We start from the raw sequence: 17661 nt of genomic DNA, 5'->3' as shown, positions 1-17661 counted from the left end.
GTTTTTTTTTTTTTTTTTCTAATTCTCTTTGTCTCTGGTCCTGTACCCTTTATGGAAACAGAACTGTGCAGCTGGGATTCCTGTAGGCTCTCGGTGCACAGTGCATGACAACCTTTGCTTCCTGCCTGTTACTATAGTAGCAGCACCTTGTCATTTTTCAGAAATGAGTATTAATTAGTTTTATAGTTTTAAGACCCCAGGGATGCAGAGGCTTTTCACAGCCATCCTTGCTGTCTGAAAGTTATGTGGCGAATGCAGATTCTTAAAAGGCATCCAGGATCCATCTTCAGTAGCTCATCACTGGTCCTGAGAATTTTAAAACTTATTGAATCACTTAATTGTTTGACACCACTATTTCTATTCCTGTACCTGGATAAGCAGTTTCTGCCGTGGCTCTGGGAGTCTCTTCAGTGTGTATATCTTCAGTAGAACTTCACATGAGCTGATTTCTTTGTTTTACAGCTCATTTTGCAATGCACATTGGTTGGTTAGAGCATGTTTCTTCCAACTAATAGCACGGTACTGCCTCCGTTTTGGATGGAATGAGCTACAGGCATTGTCAGTACATGTTGAGCTTCAGCTTTCCACACAGCCATTCCATTTTATACTGGTAATTTTTTAAAACTACACTAAAAAATAATGGGTACAGGAAAGAGTTTTCAAAAATGGTGTTAGATGATCAGTATTGGCCATCATAAAATCTCTACATACATTTTTTTTTAAGGTTGTAGAAAAACTAATTGCAATAAATCTTTTATTTTTTATTTGCTTTTTCTACATCCTTTGCCATTTTGATATTGGAGTGTTCAGGAACTGAGGAATACTAATGTATATAAAGTGACTGGTGGTGACGGGTAAGCTGTGTCAAAAACATTGCAGCTGTGTGCCAAATGAACCTGTATTTGCAACTTAAATAATATCTGAGATATTAAAAACATTGGCATTGACTTGAATGTATATTTGAAAAACACAGCTTGACATCCTTCTTTCCAACATTTCAGGGTATATTGTATTCAGATTTTAAAGCCTAAAAGTTCAGAATCTTCAATCTTCAATGCTATAAGGAAAACAATGGGGAAAATCTATTCAATTCACTTGAAAAGTATTATAAAGTTGAAGGAAAGATGCAATAAAAATTTATATTTTGATGATACATCTATTAATAGATAAATCTATTATTTTAGTTCACAACATGGGTAGATGATATTTTGTTTGATTTCTGTTGTAATTTTCTAGTGGCTGAATTGTTATTTTGCCAAATATTTGTTCCTTTCACATTCATTTTGTTGATAAAATTAATCCTGAAGCCTGGCAGCATGATTTTTTTGATTGTCTTATTGTTGCTTGTTACAAGTTAATAAAAGAGATTTGAAGAAAGTTATATAGAAGTATATTTTTTTCTTTTATAATAGCAAAAAACAAATCCAGTAAAAGTAATTTATAACCTCAGTCAGCACTCTTTTGAAGGCTTGAATAAAGTAATTTGTAAAACGCTTCTGAAAATGTGGAATGATGTTTAGGAATCGAATGCAGTATGCAGCCCCTGGGTTGTTTTAGTAGGACCAGTGCTGGGGTTTTAAATTATTTGGTCAATAGTCCTTGATTAAGGAATTTGCAGAAGTACTATACTAGATGTTAACTGTGAACTTCAGCTGAAGATTCTGTATTCAGCCAAAAAAAATTCACCGAGCAAGCTTTTATTTGTATCAAAGCTGTCCTCTGGCTTTTAGCTGCCTAAGGCTGTGGAGGTGCTGATTTAGGGCACTCTTGCTTGCTTTGTCATCTGTTGGAGGCTTCTCAAGAGACTGGTACTGAAGACTTGGCCCTTTAAATGTCAACATGGATTAGTGGAGAGATGCTCAGAAAAGCTGGTGGAAGGAAAAAAGCAAGCCATGTGTATTAACAGCAATAAGAGATTTTAATAACTTAAACTTCACACTGATGATGTCATATCAGATGGGAAAAACATGAAGGTGTACTGGTCATCTCAGGCTGTCGGTATGGAAGAAGCTGTTGTAAGGGCTTTTCAAGCTACTCAGCTGTACTGTATCTGTGATGGAGTAACGTTGTCCAGAAAAAAACCCCCATGTTACTCGTAATATTAGAATTAATAAAGTTGTACGCACTTAGGAAAGTATTGATGGTTAGTGTATGATACATCTGAGCTGGAGAAAAGTACAAACGGTATTACTGTCTTGTAATTGCTCAGGGTCCTTCAGGGTCAAGACAGATCTTTCGGTTCTCAGAGTAAAGAGTAGTAGCATCAGAGCTGACCTCCAGAGAACCCTGGTAAAGCAGATTGTGACAACTCTACAGGTGTTGCCATTCCCAGATAAGTCTTTTGTTTCATGCAGCTGCCCTCAAATCAGTGATCTGGTGTGAAGACTGTTTATTAGTGTGGACTTTAACTTGATTGTTCTGCTGTCCACCAGGTTTTGATTTTTAAACATTTTTATAAGATTCAAAATAAAGATCTTCCCTTGATTCAATGTTCTGAGAGATACTTAAGTGCTGAGCAAGCTGTGGCATCCATTTAGATGTTAGCATCTTCAGAACAATAGTGTTCTTCACAGGAAGATTTTTTTGCTAAAGCTAATGAGGTCAATTATATGTAGGGGATGTAGTTTCTCATTCCGATCAGAGTTCAGCAAAGCTGCACCTGATCATCACTGTTACTCTGTTTCTGTACTAACCAGCTGTTGGATGGGAATAGAAGTAGGCTGAAGAGTATATTTTGGATTAGTTTGGTGAGTCTTTTGGATTAACTGTTTAGGTAAGAAGCAGCTTATTTTATTCACCCGGACAAGATGAAGCTCGTATTGATAGCTGTCAGGCATCTAATGAATTTAATTAAAATACATGCATTATTAACATTTCCAGCTGTGATATTGAATGACTAGCAATTTTAAGATACTTGGAATGAGTAATGGTGTTGGCTTTTCAGTTGCTTTTGACATCAGCCCTTTTATAAACCTGCAGTTTTGCAGAATCATGACTATAGAGCCTGTGTGCTGGACATAGCTGAAAAGCAGCTGAATAATCTTTTCAGATTATGTGCTTTTTCTTCTGTTTAATCAGTGAAGATGCTGCTGCATACAGCAGCTGCCTACTTTAGCTTCTGTGACATTATTAGTGTGTTAGTTTTAATGGAAGCTAAATGAAAGCATGCAGGCCAAGGAATGTTGTTAAGCAGTCATATGGTCACAAAAAGCTCGGTGCATTCAGATCATCATCGTGAGACAAGACTGTACGTAAAGCCAAGTTGCCATCCCTAGATAGAGACTGATTCAGATAGTGTTGGTCTGCAAGGAAGCAGTATTTTCATGAATAAGAGGTAATATTTTTGCTGGCTAGTAAGTGGAGGAAAATACTTGTTCCAACGATTTTCTAATCTCTGGAAGAATACCGGTGATCAGAATATAAGGATTTTGTTGCTAGTTTGAAGAATGTAACGTGGTTTAGTGATGAGAGAAGGGGATGAAAAAAGCTAGTGGTCTGTCTTGAGTATCTTTATAACGGTTGTGCTAGAAACTTGAGTGGTGGTCTTGACTGTCACGACTAAGCTTGGAAAGATTAGCTTGGAAAACAGGAAAGGAAGGCAATAGCTCATGCTTAGTACTAAATACCTTTTTGGTATTTCTGTTCTCACTGTCCTATCCACTTACCTTCTTAGTCAACAAGACAATCTATTAAAAAAAAGTGACTGAATGGGATATGCATATTTGTTCGTTCTCAGTTTCTATGGTGTCTTCCTTGAAAGAAGGAAGAAGTCAGGGAATAGTTTGCTTGACTATCTAGTTGTTATTACTAAAAATAAAAGCAAAACATTGTGTACTTTAAGAAATACCTGCATAAATGTTGGGTTTATGCTCAGAATCTAATAAGACATTTTCACAAAATGTTTACGTACTACATTGATGTAATCATCTGTCAATTTACAGATGTAGGAGTTTGAGGATTGTGGGGTTTCTGTTCACTGGACAAGAATTCAGTAATATCTTTGTTGGATTACTTAATACTCTTTACTCAGATGACCAATAATATTTTGTTTAAGCATTCATTGCAATCAAAATACCAACTTTTGTCCAGAAAAGCACACATGTAAGCCTCCATATCTGGAAGTGACATACGTGTCCTAAAACATACTAACAGGACGTCTTTGAATTACATGTTGGCAGTGTGTCAGTAAGCGTGTTCTTGTTGCTTATTGCAGCTTCGCAGCAAGTAACTTGTTTTTTAATACTGTTTAGATATTTTTGTCTTTCAGTATGCGTGATAGGTATTGGTACATTTATTCAACATTTTTTTTTTCAATTGTGAAGTGTTAAGCTAAAACTTTTTACTTTTTATAGGTCTGCTTTGAGTAATTAATTTTATTAAAGCTAATAATACGATAAAGCTAAATCAAATTAGTCAATTATACAACTTTTATGCAACTATTTCAGTATCTTTGAAATCCGGGGGCTAAAGGCTCTAGTGGTTGCCTTGAGCGTGGGTTATGTATTTCAGCAAAATGTGATAGCTGATGAATATCTGCAGAAAAGGATATCATTGTGCTCTTCTTAATGAACTATTTCATACAAAAAAAAATAATCAGTCCCATTGTTTAGAATAAAGGGATGCATGTAAATGAGGCTAGTGCTGAAATTGTATTTAAACAATGCTGACAGTTCTTCTATTGTGTCCATTAATTAATTTCCCGGCATCAAGGTTCTCGGGGAATGAACTGTAAAAATAATTAAAATGATACATGAGGTAAATAGTTTAGAAATTCAAAAGGTGAAATAGGGAATTAGTTTAGTAAATATTATTCATACTGCTTATTTGTGCTCATTTGCCTTTTAAAAGCAGGTTATTGAGGAAGTGTGATCTGGTTTTGATTCACATGATCTGCTGAAGTTCTGCTCACAGTTGGAAAAGTTGCCATATTCCTTTTTAATCAATGGTGCACGTCCTTATTTCGAATCAGTAGTCTGCTTAAAGCAGGTTAATGTTTAAGTAAAAATGTTTTGCCTTACAGCAATATTCTTCAGAACTAGATTAGTTGCAGCCTATTTTTACTAATGATCTGAATTCAGTTTGTGCTTGGTAAGGTAAACCATATCTTTAAGCAGAATTTGGTGAATAAAAGCAGTTTGGATTCTGGTATTACACAGCTTTGCTTTTTTCCACCACATTTTTTGCCAACTAAGTGGTGTCAAGTCACTAGCTGAGGAGGCATTAAAAAGTTTAAGTTCAAGTTAAATCAGTGATTTCAGATAGAATAAATAGGGTCTTAATTAGAAGGAAACTTCAAAACAAACTTATTTCCAGCTGGACAATCGTGTCTGAATAACTGAAGCCCAACTTTAAGCCTAGTTTAAAACAAGTCATTGCAATAAATGTTCTGTCATTGAATGTAGATGAAACAAAGATGAGATAATTTATTTTTTTTTGTATCCCAAATGTGCATGCCTTTTGAAAATATTTTGTCTGAAGGTTTTCACTCCAATCTGCCATGTAACCTATAAAAAAAGAAATAGCCTTCAGTTTTTAGAAAGTGTTTTGTGCAACTTACCTGTGCTGGGGGCAGGAACTGGTCTGTCACTTCTGGTTTTATCCTCGTCTTACTGCTCCTCAGCCTTTCCGTAACAACTCAGTCAGTACTTCCATAACTTCTGTCATGCAAGAGGGATTTTAAGTTAAAGTGGGGGACATCTGAGTAAATTAAAGATGCAAAATGAATTTTCTGGGAAATAGCTAGAGGGTTAGACTTTTCAAGCGTGCGGATGTTTTTGAAAAGACTTGATCGTGTCATCTTCTCATATCCTCTTACAGCTTGTGTGATCTGACTGCCTATGCCTAAGCCTTTTTCTGAGGAAAATACTCAGGACTAAGGGGCGCAGGGAAGTGTATGCTTCGGTTTTATATTCATACAAGAAACAAAATACATTGTATGCTTGTGTTTCATGCTGTTACAGGAAGGACATAGTGATGTTCACTGTTAATTAGAGATTCTCTAAGTCATTACACTGCTTCATGGCTTGGTAAGATGATTAGGAGCCATATTAATGGCTCTAACCAAAATACTTAGTTCTTTAATACATTAACTATGGTGAACGAAAGAAAATATAGCTCTAAGTAATCAACTACTTCCTAAAACTTCAGTAGTGTAAATTATCCCCTGTTATTTATGAGGACTTATAATGGTATGTGGCTGTTATTTGTTAGCACACTGAAACCAGCCTTTAGTAGTTGTTAGTTCTTGCTACTGGTTCTGCTGTTCTCATCACCAAACAAGTTAGGAGGTTTTGATCTCAAATACTTACAAGGAAGAAAAACTTGTAGAAAATTTTTGGGTTTATTTTTTTTCTACTAGAGGAGCCACAAACATATTAGATTCAGGTTTTATATCTCACCCCTCACCATTCTGTTGGTTTTTGTTAGCTACAAATTGCAGTGAATCATTAGCATTGGTAGAATTCATGCTCACATTGCCAAGTCCCTGTTCTTGCCCTGTTCTGTGTAGCCATAACTAGTATGTGAAATAGAAGTTTTTTATCTTCTGCTTTGTAGAAATCCAAAGCAGCAGATTACGCAACATTTTCTCCAGTAAGTACAAGGAGCAACTAATGGTCACTCTTCAGTGCTGAGAAGAGGCTTATTAACATGGGAAATAACAAAAACAAATCAATAAGCTTTCTGATGGTTTCACGATGCTTAATTCTGCCCTGTATAACTAAATTCTTTTCAAAGTAATGGTGGGAATAAGTGTTGCAAAATTTAGTTGTTCTCCCTGGGTAGAGTTCAGTGTCACCTTGCATTTGTATCGAAGCCATTCTCCAAGAAAACTGCCTTACTCCACTTTCTTTTGTAAATGCCCAGTTCAGCCAGAAAGGACTATAAGGGAGTTGCATAAGAAGCCCCATTCCTTTAGTGAGATCTAGCAACATTCCTGTATATGAAGGTAATAAACCACCACCCATCAGAAGAAAAATAATTATAAAAGAAAAACACATTTCAGTATTGGATGTTAAAGTATCTCATTGAGTGAATTACACTTGACATCCTAGTCACAATGAACTTTTTAAAAAACTTAATGATTAATTCGTTGAATGAACTTAATGAAAAACATTGTTATTTTTTTTTTCCACCAGTGTATTCTGGAAAAGCTAGGATAAAAAAAGTAAAATACACACTTGAAGTTAGTTATTTTTTATTCTATATAAGTTGAACGTATCAGCAAGTGAAGAAGTCAGTAATTGAAATTCTGTTTGCAAAATACAAGCTAATGTAGAAAGTTATATGAGATATGCTTTTTAAAAGTAAATGATTAATAGGAGACTGGATAAATCAAGTAAATAGTAATTATCAATAGCATTCATTTATATTTTATATTGATTAATTGTCTTGCTATAAATTTTGCAAGCCATATGAAGCATTCTAACAGGGCAAGAAGACATTGATCCAAAAAAATGCCAGGAATGGTCTGTATTCCTTGTGATATAAACCTCTGCTGCAAAATCCCAGCCACAAGTCATCTTTTGGGAACTGTTGCCAAGTTGTTGACTAGAACAGAGAGGCCAACTACTAAATTATTACGAAAACTGATCTTTGCCTAGTTTTCAGCATGAAACTGTCAAATCTAATAGAACAATGTAAGATAAATAACTTTTTTGAACATTCCTAACAAAAATAGGAAATGTAAACACAGTTCTTGTAAAGTTGTGGGATTGTTTTAAACAGCTCTTCTACAAGGGACTTACAGTGAGCACTGAGGGTTGAGATGATAAGTTTTGCATGGTGTACTGGAAGTGCCAGATACTTCTAGCTTGCTGTTATGACCTGAAAATGTTAGTTTCCATCACAAATTTTAAAGTGCTGTCAAATGTGTTTGTATCAGTTTTAATGCAAAGATCAAACCAACCCATATTTTTTTGTGTTAATTGTTGGATGTTTGCATTAGAAACAGCTACTTATAGGCCTTACCTATAAGAAAGGTTGTTTTTTGGTTTGGATTTTTTTTTAAGCATAAATTATCCAGCTTCGTTGCTATATTTATTTTCAGGTAAGATTCAGTTTAGACAAGTGCTGCTGGTCAGCTACTGGGTTTAGGATCATCCCCTTGGAAATAGTCATGGTGAAATAAAAATAATGGTAGAAGACAATCCGAAATGTGCAAACTCAATAAACGTAAATGCTTTTAGTAGGTATATTTATGTATAACTGTAAAATACTTTTTAACGTTTATCATGATGAAAATCTGATTTTTTTAGCACCACAGAATAATCAGAATTTCATTATATAACTGGCTCTAAGAGTGAAAGTCAGGAGAAGGTTATGACCCTACGCGTGTTAGTAGGCTGCAGTGTACAAAGAACATAGTTGCAATCCTCAAAGTATTCCAGTATCTTTCAGAATAACAAGATTTAGGTGACTTCGGTACCATGTTCTCTAAACTTAATCATAATATTCTTTCACCATGAGTAAATATAACATCTTAATAAAGTGTTGTCATGATTTTTATGGTGAGAAATCACCTCTTGCAGAGCTCTAAGAGCCAGTGAACATATGCATTGGGTTGATGAAGCCTACTGAGATTGCTGAAAACAGTAAAGAAGGTTCTTCGTTAAAGGCTATTAAGGAAAAAACGTGGATGTGGAAATAAAGGAATGCCCTTGTATGGATAAAACTGTCTGAAAGATGGAAAACTGATGGTAGGAAAAAGCAGACAGGTTTCAAAATTAAAGGAAATCACATGTAATTTTTATACAATTTGTGATGAGGCTTTAGCTCTTTCTGCTGAAACGATTGCAAAAGGGATACAGGAGTAAGTGAGACAGCCAGGTTTGCTGACAACACCATGTTATTGAGAATAATGAAGGTGAGAGGCTGACAGCAAGGAGTTGCAGGACTTCATGTTGCTATAAACAACCAGGCAGTAAATATGGGCTTCAAGTCAGCTTTCTACACTCAAGCACAAGAAGAAAATATGAGCTCAGTAGCAGTCACGAAAGAAAAAGAAAACTCAAAGGCTGGGAATTACTGGGAAAGGAGAACAAAGGATCATTATGTAGCTATGAGAGTTATGTTCTTTCTGTGTCTTATATACTGTTATGCAGCTCGGACCGTATTTCAACATCAGATAATTGCAGGAAAGGATGCTTAAGAAGGCTGAACACTGAGCAAAGATGGTGGGAACCGGTAGATGAGGAATGGTGGAATAGACAAACATTCTAGTCTACAAAAGAGAAGGGAAGATTAATGTACTGAAGAAAGTGAATAGGAAGTGATTGTTCATACTGTCTTTCAGTGTGATAACAGCTTTGAATGAAACTAGCAGGTGTTGGGTTTAAAATAGACATGCTATATAGCAAGCATTTGCATTTTGAAATTCTTTGCCACAGAACTTTGTGATTACCAAAACAGCTTACAGTTGCAAAAAGCTTTGGGCAGATAAGTAAAGACAAATCCATTAACAAGTATTAAATGGATATATTCTACAGCTTGTGTAAGGACATCTCTGAGCACTGAAAGTTAAAAGAATGTTCTGAGGAGGTACTGCTATATGCTTGCAGTCTTATACTCGTAGTCATCTGCTGTTGTATGGGCCTGGGGGCAGGATAGTTACCCTGATGGACCTCTCCGTGGTGTGCATGTGCTGTGCTTCTTCTCAGACTGGAACTCTGAGTCTCAGTTTTGACAGTGAGTTGAGTCTGTCCCTAGGAAGGTGAAGGCTTCTGGCTGAGAGAAACTGCAGATTCTGAAGGATGAGCCAACACATTCCACTTTCCATGATGGTCCTGTGCTGGCTTCTTTCTCTTTTTCTGCCATAGATTGCTTGGATAATTTTGGAACAGTTACTTAAATCCCTTTACAGCTAAAGTATCTGCTCTTTGTAATGTCATAAACCCAGAGTTTCTTATAGTTGCTTTCTTCATCTGTAATCATAAAGCGTGTTGGAAGTCCTTGTGCCTCAGCCACTATTTGCTTGTGGAATGTGGTGGTTTAATACCTAACCCTGGCACAATTTCATAGCTTTAATCATTCCGAATACTTAAAAAATAATCATGATTTGTATTCTACCAGCAAATATGATATAACATGAGATATTACACTCCCTAAATGCTGATGTATCCAGGGTATGGGAGGCAGGTTAGACTAATTGTTGACTAGACAATAATCAGTCTAGTCATACAACAAAATTTGCATTCTTTCAGCAATTTCTAATTCAAGTAGTTTGGGGAGTGTGGTATAAAAAATGTCTTTCATTTCAGCTGCAGAAGAGATCCAGCATTTGCAGGGCAATGCGATATTTGTGATGTTAACAACCTAAATGATTTTTATTGATAATGACAGATGGGTCTTAGATAATGTGCTCTGAGTCGTCTGTAATATGTTCAGAATAAGTCTTCTGGAAGGTTGTACATCTGTCTTGAGATCTTTTGCTAAAATATTTAAATCAAGGTCATTGTCTAGATTTGATTTTAAATAGCTTTTAGCCGGTAGTCTGCATTTCTGTACATTTAGAGATCAAACTGTTTGTATCTTCAAAAGATACACATGGAAAAACTATAATAGGTAGCAGGTGTTAGAAAAGGCAATTATGCATTAGCTGTTTTACTCAATTTCTAAAACTGTCTAAAACTATCCATTGGAAATACTTTGTAGCCTAGACTTATCTCTGAAGCATGATGATTTTTTAAATCTATAGGGGGGTATGCATTTTTTCTTTAATGAATTGCATATTTAAACCTATTTGGTTTCATTTAAGAGCTGAAGAAAATTGTATTGGAAAAAAAAAAAAAAAGATTGAACAGAAGAATCTCAAGGAAAAGTACAGGTTCTTAATACTTTGAGATACTTTTTCTGCAGCTCCTCAAAAACATTTTTAGTTTCCAGTATTGCAGTTCTGAGGTTTTTTTGCTTTGAAAAATTTTTTTAAGCCACTTATCTTGACATTCTGGCTATAGAAGAGTTTTCTTTATTATGTGATACTAGAATGAATTCTCAGGCTTAAAGTCGGAATCTTAGGTTATTATCAGAAAAAAAAAAGAATACTCTGATGATCTAATTTGACTGCCTTTGTAATATTGTTTTCTGAGTCAATGTAAGAGAAAGGAAAATAAACAATTTTGTGAACAGCTACTGCAAGTTGACTTGGATAGTTAAAATGCTGCTTTCAGACAGATTTCTGTGATACTGCCCCTTCTCCCCTGTGCTTTTGAAGAACTTACATAATGTTGGAAGAGTGAGAAGAAAGTGTATATTAATACCAAACCAGGTTCCTTTCAATTCCCTCTTTCTTGCTCACGTCACATAATTACAGAAATGTAAACCTTTATTATATTCAGGTAGAATAAAAAATAATCCAATACATAAAAGATCATGATTAATGGTTATTATTGTAAATGAAATTTTCCTGCCTACAGTCTATTCATTTTTCCCCCTTCTTTATGTGCAAAAATAGCCTTCCTCTTTCTTAATCTACCCTCAGCAGTATTTCTGTACTTTATTTGCTCAGCAGTCTCAGTCCAGCTTTATGTGCCTCCATCCCATAGCAGTAATGTGGCTTTTTTTTTATTTCCCTGCTTTCCTGTTTGATTGCAAATGCTCAGGCTGGTGCCATGCTCTTCAGTTACCCGTTCTTTGAAGCAGATCTAAACACAGTTGATAATTCACCAGGTAATGGTGAACCAAGCTGGTTCTTACTATGCCAGAAAGTTTTCACCAGTGACAGTACATACTTCAGAGTGGGCTTCTGGAAAACGCATTGATGTTTTCTTGTACAGACTGTTCACTGAGTCTTAAACACAATCAGTTTTCATTCCACATTACTACCCTGTTTCCCACCTGAATTTGAAGAAAGGTTGTCATTTTTGTGCGATAACGTTGTGTATACCAAAATAACAGAAACTTTCCGTGTATGATTACAAAGCTACTGCTTGAAAGGACATTTTTAAAATTCATGTTAAAAGTGAGAAATTGGTTGCAGTTCAGTGCTGAGAAAAAATAGACCAGAAGTACTGTTTCTATACTTAATTTAAAAAAAAAATTAAAATACTTTTTTCTCATTTTAGAGATGAAAATGTTATAAAAGATTTAAAAGGCTGAATATAAAAAAAAATACTGCAAGTTCTGTAAACTTATTTACAGAAAGTAGTAAGAGGGTTGTTTTCTATAGAATTGGATTTCTGCATTTTTTTAGAATTGTGTCTGATTATTTAAATAGTGCCACAATAGTTTCTGGTATGATAAGTGATACCAGCACTTCGCTTACAAGTATGTCTTCTTGGTGTATGATTTTATGCTTTTATATATGTTAACTCTCTATCCCAAGAGAAATGTAAACACTAAAGTAGATGATGTGGATTTTTCGGGAGGGTGGTAGTAGGTACATGATTCTGTAAAGCTGTTTTTAAGTGGACTTCACTTTGATTTTTCTGATTAAGACAAACTCTAGAGACAAGTCGAATTAAAATTACCATATGCTTTGTCTGTCCTGAGATTTTACCATGTTACTCAGGTAACGTTACTCAAGTAGAGTGTTTTCCTAAAGTAGGAGAAATATCACAGGATTTTATAATCAGAATCTTCCTTTTTTGGTTCCAGAATTAAGGAACTACTGTTTTCAGCCACAACTACACTTTTATATTTAAAACTTCCCTGTGAATAACTGGCATTGACTCTTGCTGATTTGGTGGACAGGATGGTCTGTGGTTTCTGTAGCTGCTAACGTGGTGTAGCGCACTGTGCGCTGCTGTCAGTCCAGGGTAAAGGAGAACAAAGACTAGGAGGAGAATATTTTTACTTCAGTTGTGACAGTGGAGGTCAGTAACGGTACTTTATTGCACTGTTAAAAATGTTACATGGAAATACTGTGCTCTTCGAAGTTAAATAGCAATAAAATAGATATTTTATCATGCTATGTTTTACATAAGAAGCTATTTTAGTTCTTTATTTAGTATCTTTACTTTAGCAGAACACTGTAGTTTCTAAAGAGTGAACTGCAGTTTAAAATGACCAATAGAGAATATAAAAAAACCCTTATACTTTTAAAGCACTACAGTTGGATCTTATAAATTATTTAGATATGAGCATTTAAGTATCCCTACATTTCTCAAATTATGTAGCTTAATTTTATAATTATTATTTTTAAATGTTATTTTAATGAGATGTTACATAGCATTAGTTCACCATAATCACATTGATAATTAAATATCATCTTTTTTTCAGTTCTCAGTGGTATAGCAAATAAAATCTAAGATTAATTTGGTAATATGAGAAAACTTAGTAGAAGTCTTTTACAAGTAGGATCACAATTTTTTCTAAACTCTTGCATATACTTATAAAAACTGTAATTTCTAGGGGGAGTTTTATAAAGTGACTGAATCTACTTACTTGAACTAGGACAGAAAGCTGCAGATTGTAGAATCGTGGAATGGTTTGGGTTGGAAGGGAAGTCAAAGATCATCTAGATCCAACCCTCCTGCCATGGGCAGACTCCTGCCACCAGACCAGGTTGCTCCAAGCCCCATCCAGCCTGGCCTGGAACACTGCCAGGGATGGGGCAGCCACAGCTGCTCTGGGCAGCCTGTGCCAGGGGCTCACCTCCCTCACAGGAAAGAATTTCTTCCTTTTATCTCCTCTAAAGGCTCTTTCAGTTTAAAGCCATTCCCCTTGTCCTATCCCTACATGCCCTTGCAAAAAGCCCCTCTCCAGCTTTCCTGTAGGCCCCCTTTAGGCACTGGGAGGCTGCTGTAAGGCCTCCCCGGAGCCTTCTCTTCTCCAGGCTGAACAACCCCAACTCTCTCAGCCTTTCTCCATAGGAATGGTGCTCCAGCCCTCTGATCATCTTTATGGCCCTCCTCTGGACTCGCTCCAACAGGTCCATGGCCTTCTTATGCTGGGACCCCAGAACTGGATGCAGTACTTGAGACAGAGTGTCACGAGAGCAGAGTAGAGGGGCAGAATCACCTCCCTCAACCTGCTGGTCACGCTCCTTTTGGTGCAGCCCCGGGTACGGCTGGCTTTCTGGGCTGTGAGCACACACTGCGGGGTCATGTTGAGTTTCTCATCAACCAACACCCCCAAGTCTTTCTCCTTAGGGCTGCTCTCAATCCATTCTCCACCCAGCCTGCATTTGTGCTTGGGATTGTCCCAACTGACACTGAGGACCTGGCACTTGGCCTTGTTGAACTTCATGAGGTTTCACAGGCCCACCTCTCAAGGTCCCTCCGGATGGCATCCCTTCCTTCCAGCTGTGTCAACTGTGCCACACCGTGTGGTGTCCTTAGCAAAATTGCTGAGGGTATACTCGGTCCCAGTGTCCATGTTGCCAACAAAGATGCTGAACAGCACCAGCCCCCGTAGGAGGAAAGCCACTTGTGGTCTCCTCTTGGAGATCGAGGCATAGAGTTGCTCTGGTCGCAGCGCCCCCTAGGGGCTGCCCTTGGTGTGAGTGGCGATGGCCACTGCTGCCCCCGGCCCTGCCGACGCCTCCGTGCTGCTCTCCTGCAGGTCTTGGTGCTGCCCGGGGGCTTCCCTGGCTCAGGAACCCCCTGTGCACCGTGATCCCCCGCCATACTGCACAACGTGCCTGCTCCACAGCTGATTGTCTCGGCAATCGGAATACAAATCTGAGTTGTAAATGTTTTGCGTTACAGGGAGTAGATTTTTCTGCTTTAATAAAAACCTCTAATTCAGTCACATACAGACCAGGTTTATTTTTAAAATGCGTAATGATTTCCTACAGCAGAACTTATAAAGAAAAAGCTACTAGCAGTAGTACAGTTTGCCCTTAGTAACGGAGATGAAGCATATGTTCACGCCAGAATGTTGAGCTAGGCAGTGCAGTATTTCATGCCAGATATAACCTGATAGATAACATCAGGGACTAAAAACACATCTGTAAAGAAGGAATTTAAATATAAGAAATGGATGAATACCTCCCCGTAATTCCCGTTACAGATAATAGCTGTGATAGTTCTGGCATAGATGAAATGCAAACGAGCTTCTGATACGAAGAGAGAGATGTAGCTGACATTTGTAGTTAGCAGTGAATGCCATAAAACTACACTTGGGGTATATGGTGCTCAAAAGTATTGTTTGTGTACTGAAAGGATGATCTATTTTTATTTTTTCTAGTCTGAACCAGAGGGGTTTTCTCACTTCCACTTGTACGTCTGTGCTGCCTTCCTTGTCAGGTGGAGGAAAGAGATCCTGGAAGAGAAAGATTTTCAAGTAAGTAAAAGGGATATTTTCCAAGCACAGGGTGGTATTTATTAAATTTGGCTTCCTAGCGTTACTTGGAGATAAATTTATGACAAAATAGTAGCAGCTGCAGCAAGACTGACGGTGTCTGACTGTTTGTTAGAGTTGCTCCAAAACTGTTAGACTAAGCAGTAGGAGATGTATTTTCCTTTTCTACTCTGGAAAAGAAATACTGTTTTAACTGAGACAGACTTTGGGAAGATGGTTTCTGGAGTTACTGCTGCAAGTAGAGCCTTGGTATTTCAGAAAAAGATTTTCTGACAAGGTAACTGGATTTTCTTTTTAAATCTGAAATGCATCACTGGAGTTATTTATTTATAATTTCTTATCTGTATAATATAACAGCATACAGTTAACGAAGTGACTTCATTCTTTCAGAAAAGCTAGGCAAGCAGCCTTTTAAAGTAAGGAGCCTTTTTTTCAGTAGGAAATAAAAAGACTGTAAAAGTATTTACTTCGGGTCCCTACATTTCAAAACCTTAGATTTTTGCAGCAAAGAACGTTACCAGGGAGTTGTTTGAAATGAGATTTGAATATGGCAAATAGGGAAACCATTTGCATACCCCTGTAGCAGTTCAGTTATGTTTGTGAACTGGTGACAGTTCACTTCCATAGAAATCCTTTATATTGAATTTTACCCTGTGATACACATGCGATGCCTGGAAGGCCTTGAAGTCCTGTTTACAGGCTGACGGTAAACAAGCCACGCTGCAGAGCCCCCCCCATGGCCTGCCCTGGGGAAACTGCCCGTTACCAGCATATTTTCTCTCCATCTGACTGAACTCTGTCGCCCTGTACAAATGAACCATTGTGTAAATTTGTGTATCGCTTCAATCTATTTTATCTTTCTTCATAAAATGATTTATTCAGAGCACTTTAACATTGCCTATGTTTGCAATAAATAAATGCCTAAGGGCACAACATAACAACATCAATTTATGCTACCTGCTGATGCTGTCAGATTTTCTCAATTTATGTTATTTTGTCAAAAACAACTTTAATGTTGGCAGCCATGCCTCTCAACTACAATTGTTCACTTTTAATCCTTCCTATTAAATTTTTCCTGTTGATTTCCTGCACCGAAGTTCATAATTTTCCCCTCTGTACCGACTCTATTACAACTATGCTTAAAGTAAATAATAATCCCAAGGTACGTTACTATGAAGATTTGCTTTGTTCTCCTTACATATGTTCAGGTTTGTTTGCTTATTTAATAATCAAGGTATTTCTTTATGGATTAATTGCTTTATGGGTTATGTAAGCTAGACTACAAAGTACATAAATCAGGAACACACTGGAACACATTCATCACGCTGCTTTAGCTTGCTTACAGCATAGAAATGCAATTATAATTTTGAGGATCTGTAGACTTGTGCTAGTTTTATCACTATCATATGTTATCACTTAAAGCTTTGGCCTTCTTTGTTGTGTACATGACCTTTTAAAATGACTAAACGAATGTGTTATCAATTCTCCAAATGATAGTTCTCTCCCACAGGCAAGAACGAAATCTGTTATTCTTCTGCTTTGTTAATAATAGCTGTAGACCATTGCCTAGTCTTCAAAGTAGTAGCTCAAGAAATAGACATTTAAACTAGTCTGGAAAATTGGGGAGTTCAGGATGTGCTATTGGAGTACTCTGATTGCTCTGAATTCACATTATTGAGAAGTCATAGCTATATAGTACCTTTTGTACTTAAATTTTTCATTCTGCAAACTGTATCAAGAATCATCAAAACATGCATCCAGTCATTTCTCTTTCACGTGGTAGGGCTTGTATTTGTTTTTCTGCAGATGATTGAGATAAGGGAAGTCTCTCCTAATTCTCAGTCAGAGGGCCTGGTTCTTTAGTTCCAGCTGTGAAAACTCATGCTGCTCTTTTACGTGTCTGTTTTACCTCTTTCAGTAGAATTAAAATCCTCACAGGAATTTTAAGGCAGGATAATTTCCCCAGAACACCAGGTGTGGTGATATGCCAGATGAGGCACTGAGCAGGTTTTGAATCACAGACCAGTTTTAAAAGACTTGGTTATGCAATACTTTTTGCTTATTATTTGATCAAGTATATTATCAGTAATGTTACAGTCAAGACAATGATAGAAAATACTCTTTGCTCTGGAGATGCTTGTTTCCATCCTCTTAAGTATGTCTTGCTGCAACCTAAGCAATCAGTAAAAGTATGATGTTTATTTTTCCTCACATCAATAGATGAGTTAATTGACTTATACGCCAAATGTTCAGCCCTCTATGATAATAGTTCCTTCCTTCTTACAGAGAGCACACGTGTGTGTGCTTCTTGTTTTAGGGTGGCTTTTTGTGTATTGTTGTCTAGCAGAGAAAGACATTCTGCAATGAAAGGAGTTAGGCTGGCTGGACTAATACTATGGAGTGATACAACCTGAAAACTAT

At 36.9% G+C, this 17661-nt stretch overlaps 1 protein-coding gene across 2 annotated transcripts in view; it reads left to right on the top strand.

Moving 5' to 3' along the window:
* Positions 1-17661, top strand: part of TBC1D22A (TBC1 domain family member 22A) — a 180121-nt gene that overhangs the window by 131511 nt on the left and 30949 nt on the right. Inside the window, exon 12 of one of the 2 annotated variants that reach the window (XM_055712205.1) lies at positions 15127-15222. In XM_055712205.1, the coding sequence (XP_055568180.1) occupies positions 15127-15222 (96 nt within the window). Of the gene's footprint in view, positions 1-1001; positions 1299-15126; positions 15223-17661 lie in introns of those variants that run through there. The other variant, XM_055712207.1, reaches the window with a different exon arrangement.

The sequence above is a fragment of the Falco cherrug genome, chromosome 5 (assembly GCF_023634085.1).
Source record: "Falco cherrug isolate bFalChe1 chromosome 5, bFalChe1.pri, whole genome shotgun sequence".
Classification (NCBI taxonomy): domain Eukaryota; kingdom Metazoa; phylum Chordata; class Aves; order Falconiformes; family Falconidae; genus Falco; species Falco cherrug.
This window is presented reverse-complemented; position numbering and strand designations above follow the sequence as displayed.